Source organism: Emys orbicularis, chromosome 19 (genome assembly GCF_028017835.1).
Source record: "Emys orbicularis isolate rEmyOrb1 chromosome 19, rEmyOrb1.hap1, whole genome shotgun sequence".
Lineage (NCBI taxonomy): Eukaryota > Metazoa > Chordata > Testudines > Emydidae > Emys > Emys orbicularis.
In genome coordinates this window covers 24,585,241-24,594,179 of record NC_088701.1, presented here as the reverse complement: position 1 = coordinate 24,594,179, position 8,939 = coordinate 24,585,241, and the positions used below count along the sequence as shown (strand labels likewise).

The 8,939-nt window shown below is 42.7% G+C and overlaps 1 protein-coding gene across 1 annotated transcript in view; it reads left to right on the top strand.

Annotated features, from left to right (window-relative positions):
- The first annotated feature begins 1,241 nt into the window (after positions 1–1,241).
- Positions 1,242–8,939, top strand: part of DIP2B (disco interacting protein 2 homolog B) — a 40,724-nt gene continuing 33,026 nt past the window's right edge. The window contains 5 exon segments of the mRNA XM_065419476.1: positions 1,242–1,628; positions 3,319–3,438; positions 4,173–4,370; positions 5,760–5,851; positions 7,109–7,219. Of these exon segments, the coding sequence (XP_065275548.1) occupies positions 1,613–1,628; positions 3,319–3,438; positions 4,173–4,370; positions 5,760–5,851; positions 7,109–7,219 (537 nt within the window). The 5' untranslated portion in view covers positions 1,242–1,612.

Sequence of the window (8,939 nt, the reverse complement as noted above, 5' to 3'; positions counted from 1 at the left end):
ACAACAATGTTATTATACCTTTTTGTTGTTTATTTCAGTTAGAAGATGAAATAATTAATATAACCCTTTATGCAAAATGCGTTACTTTTAGCATTACCATCAATGAAATGTGACACTGTAAGCATTAAAGAAACAGGAAATGACCAAAGTAATTTTCGTTAATATTCTGGTGCCCTTAGAGGTCACACATTTGCTTAATAACCATATCGGTGTGTGAAAAATTCATATTCCCATCATCTTAAACACTCCCTGTTCATGCTTTTGAACTTTCAACTTATCTGTCTTATAGCTTTCATTGCCCAGAATATTAGAGAAGTTGTGTGAGTTGTTTTACAGGCCAGTGTTAAGGTTGTTGCATGAATCTTCATATGTCAGTATTGATAAAGTGTGAATTACAAAAGTAATGGAGTATTTATGAAAATTACCTTAATTTGGTTATTTCCAGTGTGTTCAATGCCTATATTCTTTGATAGTAATGCTCTAGTTGCTTTACATAAGTTATATTTCTTCAGTAATATTAAACCTGGTTTAACAAGGCATTTGTGTAGGACAGTAAATACTATGAATATAATACAGCCACTTCTGTACTTTAACGATGCACAGCAACACAACGTGGCAGCTTAGGATAAAGTGAAAAATACCATATCCAGTTAAACTTACAGAGGAGCCTTAGCTAGACAAAATGTACTTTCTTAAATGGAGCAGAGCCATATTTAGCACTCCTGCTATTGCTCAAAGGACCTCAGAGTTTTGAAGTAATGCAAGTGGATCTCTATTTGACACATCATCTGAAAGCGCAGCAAAATGCCCCCTAACTTGAGGCTCTCAGGCCAGCATCACTTCATAGAGGCCTAGGTTTTTCTTGCAGGTCTATTATCAACTACTGTCCAGGTTCCACCCTGCTTAACTATTGAAACTGAAGGGTACCACAGCCCAGCATGATGTTTCTTTTCCAATCTCCTTCTAAGGATTACATCTATAACCAAAGTTTTTCCCCTCTTGTTTAGTTTACAAATCTGTAACTCAGGAGGAAGTCATGCCATGTGAGACATTATTACAGCTCAGATTCTAGCAGGAGATAACACAGCAGCTTTCTGTTCTAGGAGTTTGACCATCAGAAGGCAAATTTTCATCTAAAAGTACTTTTTTTTTTTTTTTTTAAAGTACCTACTGTCTAGAGTTCGCATGGTATAGTGGTTAGAATAGGAGTAGCTTGGGCTCTGTCATTGAGTTGCTTTGTGACTTGGAGAAAGTTTTTCTATGCCTCCATTGTGCAAGATGGATAATGCATGCCACCTTAGGGTGCTAAAATAATGTTTAGAAATCACCCTAAGATGCTTTCACAAAAGCCAGGGTAGAAGGGTAAAGCATTATTTTGTTGTTGAGGACAGTAGCTGATGGGTAATTGACACTTTACTTGGCCATTGGATAATGGAAGGTGCACATTAAATTGAATATCAGTTTTCTCCCTTTTCAAGAGAATTTCTCCATTCCCCCTGATGTCACTGCAACTACCTCCTCATCCTCTTCGTCAGCACGCCCAGCAACTATTGATCTTCCTCCATCAGGAATCGTGAAAGGCACGCACAAGGGATCCAATCGATCTAGTCTCATGGACACTGCTGATGGTATGGAACCTTTGAGTACCCACAAATGAGAGCATGGCATGGGAGAAGCTGAACTGGGGGAGGGGTCAGTGACGTGTGTGACTTGCAGAATGTGCTTATACTTGCTGTAGGTTCCTAAACCAATTCAGACTCGCTACAAACACACCCTGTTAAGTTTAAGTGGCTGCAATGTCAGCCGTAATATACCCCCAGACTGTGGACGCTCCCTGTGCTGCCTACCCACTCAGCAAAAAAAATCCTGGAGAGCTGAATAGACTTCACAGCACACCCCAATCTCAACACATTTAGCTCTGTTGGTTCCAGAAGTGCAAGACTTTTGGGACCGAGATTTTTTGTAAGTCACTTGCTCACAGTTCTCGAGAGCCTATCTTCAACAGCTATTTTAGAGAATAACAGTTGTTTGGTGGGATGAAGCAGTTTTAATACTTTCCCAAACGTGCCTGAAACTAGGTTATAATTGTCTTTCAGGGAGACTGAATGTCTCAGAGGATGGGAGCTCAGAAGCTTTCTCGTCTAGATTGCTGAACTTAGATTGCTGATTCATTTCCTGCCCTGTGATTTACATTCAGTGCCATCAGATGGCCTCTGAAGGGAATTTTCTTATAGGAGGTTCCTCAGTCTAGTTCCTGATGGACAAACCAATGAAAACTACAAACACCAAGGGCAATCTGAACAGCAGCCAAGAATTGAACGGGCCCTTCTCACTACTCCCTCAGATTGCTAGTGAGACAGATGCCGTGAGGGGACATGTGGGGAGCTTGCACTGCTGATGTATGTACTCTGAGGGCAGAATAGTTCAGTCCCCAGGGGTGCCAACAGAAAAATAACCTGGCACTTTCCAGTGCTAAATTTACTGATATTGTGGTTGGTAAATGTCAAGCATCAGGTACAGAGCTGAAGCTTATGAACAGTATACAGAGAAGGAGAAGAAGGTCTGGGTAAAACTCTTTGTGACGAAGGAATTGATTTTTAAATTAACCCAACAAAGATCAGTCATGCTTAGGAAAACTGTTACTCTTTGCATTGGATTTTCAAAGGAGCCTTTATCTCACTGCAACATCTAACTTCATGTTGAAGGTGCAGCTAGTAAGTGAGGGTAGCTTTTAAAAGACGCTCTGCTGTCTTTCTATTCAGCTTCTTGCCTTTTGGTAACAAAGTCCAGAATTTATATGTGGGTTTGTTGCTTTTAAAATGCTATTGTATTGGAATCCACACAAACTGAGGGGAGACTAACGAAAACACAATTCTTAACTATAGTTTTGGTACTTTGAAGCTGATAATACTGATCATAAACTGTTTGTTTGGTCTAAATCTCTGAGGTAAAAGTGGTGTCAATGCTTGTAAGTCTTACAACACCCTCTGCTGATCAAGTCATGCAATGGCACTGGCAGTTATTCTGAAGACATGCTAAATTGCATGCCACGTTTCACAGCACATGTAATGTACCAAAGACAGATGGGAATGGGACTTCAGAAAGGGAGGGGATAAGTTACTAACAATTTCTGCCCTCTTGGTTAAAATAGAACCAAGCCCAATAGTCTTCATTGGCCTTGGTTGTTAAGATTGTGCCTTTTGACAGGGCAAGTGGGCACGTCAGGAGAAAATAATTCCTTGTGAAGGGAGGTAGGAAATTACTGTTGCTAGTGATGATGAGCTCATTGATTAGCTGATTTTTTCCCCTCCCCACTAGGTGTCCCTGTAAGTAGCAGAGTCTCCACAAAAATTCAACAGCTGCTCAACACCCTGAAACGACCAAAAAGGCCACCTCTGAAGGAATTTTTTGTGGACGATTTTGAAGAAATCGTGGAAGGTAACAACCAGCAAGAAATGGTCTAATTGCTCATTTGTTGTGAGCACAAACATATGATATGTTTTGTTATGCTGTTGTACAGAGTTGACTTAGAGATTGACTGCCTCTTTAAAGGTGATATGAGCACCTGTGGACTGTCTGTGGCCAAGCTCCAGTGGTAGGGATGTAGTCATTAAATTAATCCATTGCCCAGTGGATGAATGGATGGTGTAACTCTCCAGGGCTGTCAGTCCAGCCCATTACACCCGCACTATATTAATGCAAACTGCTTAGACTTTTTTACAAAAGGTTTAAATGGATTTTGAAAGCCTAATTTCTAAGGTCACCTGAACCATAATAATTTCCCAAAGGAAAAGTGGGTTTAGGGTTTTTTTTGCATCAGTAACATCAAAGCAGCTTGTGGCTTGTTGGTTCAATATGGTGGAATTCCATTCTATTTCATATAGGTTTTTACCGCCCTCATTAATGCAGTTTCTGAGCACCTTCCAATCATGCATTAAGCAGCATGACTAACATGTCACATGTCGTTTGTTCTCTCTCTCATCCTTTCCCCAGGGGGAATGTTGTTTGTGCAGGGCAGTGTTTTGTTTTTGGTAGGGTTTTGTTTGGGGTTTATAAATGTACAGGCTGCCTTGTGTTCTGTGTGGAACAGCATTTGTTTTCAGTTCTCTTCCCTGCTTGTGAGTATGTGAGCTGGGACTAACTGGATGTGGGGGGATTTAATTTTCTTTCAGTCCCGCAGCCTGACCCAAACCAGCCCAAACCAGAGGGGCGCCAGATGACACCTGTTAAGGGGGAGCCACTGGGAGTCGTTTGTAATTGGCCTCCTGCCTTAGAAGCAGCACTGCAGCGCTGGGGGACCACGCAGGCCAAATGTCCTTGTCTGACCGCACTGGATGTTACCGGAAAACCCGTCTATACCCTGACGTATGGTGAGTGGTATATTTCTGCTGCTGCAGCATTCTTACAGTGCTGGGGTGTGATAGAGTACGAATTGACAGTTGGCAGCCAGACTGGAAAAGTGTTTGCCCAAATTCCTGGGATGCGAGAGGTTTGTAGACAAAACATTTTAAATCCAGCATGAGAGGTGAGATTCTGCAGACTTCTTATTGTAATGAGTTTTCCTGTCTCTGGTGGTCAGTCTCTTCCTTATACTGACTTCACAGTGACACAGCACCGTAAATGTACAGGACACTTTACAGCATCTAGAATATGGCAAGATCCCTTCCCTCAAATAGATCAGGGGAGGGACATGTGAACACTGAGAGAGGGATTCTTGGAAGCGGTGGATTTGAAGGGAGGCTATGGAGGTGGCATGTGAGCACGTTTGACACAAGATTGGAGACCATTCCAAGTACACGGGGAGCGTGAGAGGAGGAGCCAAGCCAAGCGTTGGAGCTAATGCGGACAGGAGCTCTGAGAAGCATAGGAGTGGCAGGAGGACATGAGATACTGATGAAGTTTTCATTGGCTCTAGAAATACTTGTAGATTAAACATCCACCGTTTCTCTTTGTTGCCACTTAGGGCTGGTCTACACTGTGTGTGTGTGTGTTTGTGGGGGGGTCGATCTAAGATACGCAACTTCAGCTATGCTTTTCGCGTAGCTGAAGTCGAAGTATCTTAGTTCGACTTACCTGGCCATCCTCACGGCGGCAAGTCGACTGCCGCGGCTCCCCCGTCGACTCTGCTTACTCCTCCTGCTGAGGTGGAGTACGGGCGTCGATTCGGGGATCGATTTATTGCGCCTAGACGAGACGCGATAAATCGATCCCCGATAGATCGATTACTACCCACCAATCCGGCGGGTAGTGTAGACGTGGCCTTAATTAAGAATATAATTTGAGAGTCTGTATAAAAATAGGAGACAGTGTCGCCTTCATGTCACTCTTGAATTTACCCAGTTTCTCTTTGTGATGAGCAGCATAGCCAGGCAAGCAAAACGGCTATTTGTGTCCTTTTTAAAGGGAAGCCTTTAATTTAATTTTTCTGAATCAAACCTGCATAAGGATTAAGTCCTGGGTGTATATAAAGGATTCTAGCAGGTTGGGTTTGTCTTTGCACCTTTTTATTGTTACATGAAATACTGCAGAGGACTGGGCGTTGGATTTCTGGGACCGTTTCCATTTCTGTCACTCATTGTCACCATGGGCAAATCACTGAACCTCTTTGTACCTCCACTTCTGCAAAATCGGGCTAAGGATCCTCACCAGTGTAAAGCCCTTTGAGTTCTGTAACTGTTAATACTACTTAGGCGCTGAGTAGTGTTGTCCATATGATTGGTTGATGTGGGGTTTGCAAACTTCTTCTCTTTGTGTTTTAGGTAAATTGTGGAGCAGAAGCCTTAAGCTGGCCTACACGCTGCTTAATAAACTGGGGACCAAAAATGAACCTGTGTTAAAGCCTGGAGACAGGGTAATGAGCTTGGGAATGTTTGGCTCTTCCTCTGAAATGGGAAGAGGGTTTTTTGCATTGTCACTTGCCATGAACATTACAGTCTTGTCCTTTTAATAAGGGCAAGTGCATGACTCTTATCCTAGGGGCCCAGCTGTGTGTTAAAGAAATGTTTCCAGGCTGCATGGAAAGACCCCCTGTCCAGCCCTCAGGAAGAGAACTCCTGGGCTGAGATTTTCAAGTGTCTGAAGGAGTCATTGGTGTGTGTGCTCCTAACTCCCCTATGTGCCTTTGAAAATCTCCCCTACACAATCCTCTCCCCCTAGGAGCAATGTCAGAGGTCTTACCACACTGCTCTTGATATTAGTGAAAAGGTTCAGTGGTCTCTTCTTCCCATTGTATGCATGTGTATATATACAGAGATATTAACTGCCGCTGTATATGGATAGGAATATAAACACACACAGCCTTGTACGCTGTACAGAGTTCCCAAAGAGAAGACTTGTATGGGATGCTGTGCTAGAATCTGAACATGCATGAACTCCCTTTAAAAATGGCTGAAAAGCCATGAAGTTTATCTTTGTCCTCTTCCCACCTCTGAAACTAAAATGCCAAAATTCCTCACTGGACCCTGATTGGAGGGTTGATGATCATGTCAGCATCATGATAAAGAGCGTATTTTTAGCAGGGCCAATGGACAAGTTGGTATTACATTGTTTGTTTTAATGGGCCCCACTTAAAAAAGAACCTGTAAAGAGAATTTGTCCTAATAACCTACTCTGAGATATAATTGCCACCCTTTTGAATCCATACCCATGGGAGGATCACATTAAAAAGTAAACTTCTCACATGCAAAGATACAATGCAGTAGGAACAGGCCTGTCAGAGGGGAAAGCTGAGAAATGAGCACACTTTAATAGTAAAAATCTTGGGTTGGTTTTGTAGGAATAATATGGCAAGGAAGTAAATGCTTTATTGAAAGAGGTTCTGCATTAAACAGGTTTCCACCATCTACAAATTTGCTCTAAACAGAGAATTGGATTTTAATAAATTCTTAATTGCTAACCATGGTTTAATATTTCATGTGTTAGGACAAAGGGGAGTTCAATGGATTTTTTGGCAACATTTTCACTTCATGGGGTGTAGCTGGGAACAGCCATTGAGTTGACCTTGATTCTTTTTGTTGAATTAAACAGCTTAATCACTGTGAATGTAACAAACCCAACTTTAATGTTGCGCCTCATATCTTCTCTAACCAAATTCTTCTGTGAATTGTAGGTAGCCCTTGTTTACCCCAACAATGACCCAGTCATGTTCATGGTGGCATTTTACGGCTGTCTGCTAGCAGAAGTGATCCCAGTGCCTATAGAGGTACCTCTTACCAGAAAGGTAACGTTGATGCATCTTAGGGTACGTCTACACTTACCTCTGGGTCCGACGGCAGGCAATCGATGTTCTGGGATCGATTTATCGCATCTTATCTAGACGCGATAAATCGATCCCGGAAGTGCTCGCCGTCGACGCCGGTACTCCAGCTCGGCGAGAGGAGTACGCGGCATCGACGGGGGAGCCTGCCTGCAGCGTCTGGACCCGCGGTAAGTTCGGACTAAGGTACTTCGAATTCAGCTACGTTATTAACGTAGCTGAATTTGCGTACCTTAGTCCGAAGTGGGGGGGTAGTGTGGACCAGGCCTTAGAGGAGTGATCGGCTGGTGTGGGATGAAAACCAAGTCAGACCATCAGCCTCTGATTTGATAGTGTTTCATAATGACCCTCTGCGGCTTTAGCAGTTCTTCTGTCCCAGCACAGTGTGTAAGAGTCATAGGAACGTGCCACTGCAGAGTCTAAAACTGTAAACAAAATTCATTGGCTGCTTAGCAGTTTTGCTGAACAGCTGAAAGAACAGTGTATTCCCTTAGACACTGTGATGGGCACATGTCTATAACATGTCCTTGTTAATCTCCCTGCAGCTCCCTTCTGACTTCAGTGGGAGTTGTGGGTGCTCAGCACATCTGAAAACCAGACCCTTATTCCCAGTCATTTCTTGCTGTATAATCCCTGCTCCCAGAAGGGTTTTTTTCCTAATGTTGCTACATGATTGCCATTCTAAAAGCTGTGACACTATAGAATTTTGTGAGAGGAAACCATAATAGCATCATAATGGCAACCATCCGGCAAGAGTGGTGGTAATGAAATGGTTAACTAGTCTGGTAATGCTGTGGGTTTCTAGAGCTTTGCTTTGCAGCCTCAACATGACAACTGCTGTGGCAACCAAATGAAATTAAAGCTTCTACCTATATTTGGCCAGTCAGGTCACTTGATCAGCTACTCATTCCAGTGCTTTTATCTTTGTGCAGTAGGGTTAGTCAGTTACGGGGGGACAGAGAGGGCATGTTTATTATTTTGATGTATTATTTCCATTTTCATTTTTTGATTCTTGTTTGAAGATTTAGTGCTTTTCATAGTGAAAATAAACCATTTGAGTGCAATGGCTATATGCTGACATCCATCTGAGTAGGCCCGTCTCACCATTGAAATCATCTGCCTTTCGCCTCTGGCCGTTTATGGTTATGCCAGTGCAACATCATCTGTTTTTTTTCCCTTGAGAACCAACAGCTTTTCCCACAGTCTTTCCACTTGCATCCGTGGACCTCAGAATTAAGCGAACGGAACAGACTTGCTAGGCAGAATATTATGTAGTCTTCCATATTTTTACAATAGGTTCTCATTTTTCTGTGGACTTTTATTTGCTCACAGAAATACATCTGTCACAGCTGCTCAACCTGCCCCAGGGAACAAATTCTGTCAGCATGAGAGTCCCCATTACACCCAGCATGCCTTCATGATGCATATGTTGTTTTCTAGAGCATGTTAATATATGACTGTAGCCATATAATCAGTGCCAGACTGTGGTTGTCATTTGAGTTTCAAACCATTGCCAGATGCACATGGGACAAATCAGATGATACAGAATGTTTGTTTTTTCCCCAATGTGGTCCATAATGTTACCATCCAGTTACCAGAGCATTACTGTGCCTTGACTTTTGGTAAGGGTGAAGTTGGCTTCATACTCCCCCATCATCTGGAACTCAGTGATTATTTTCTTTTC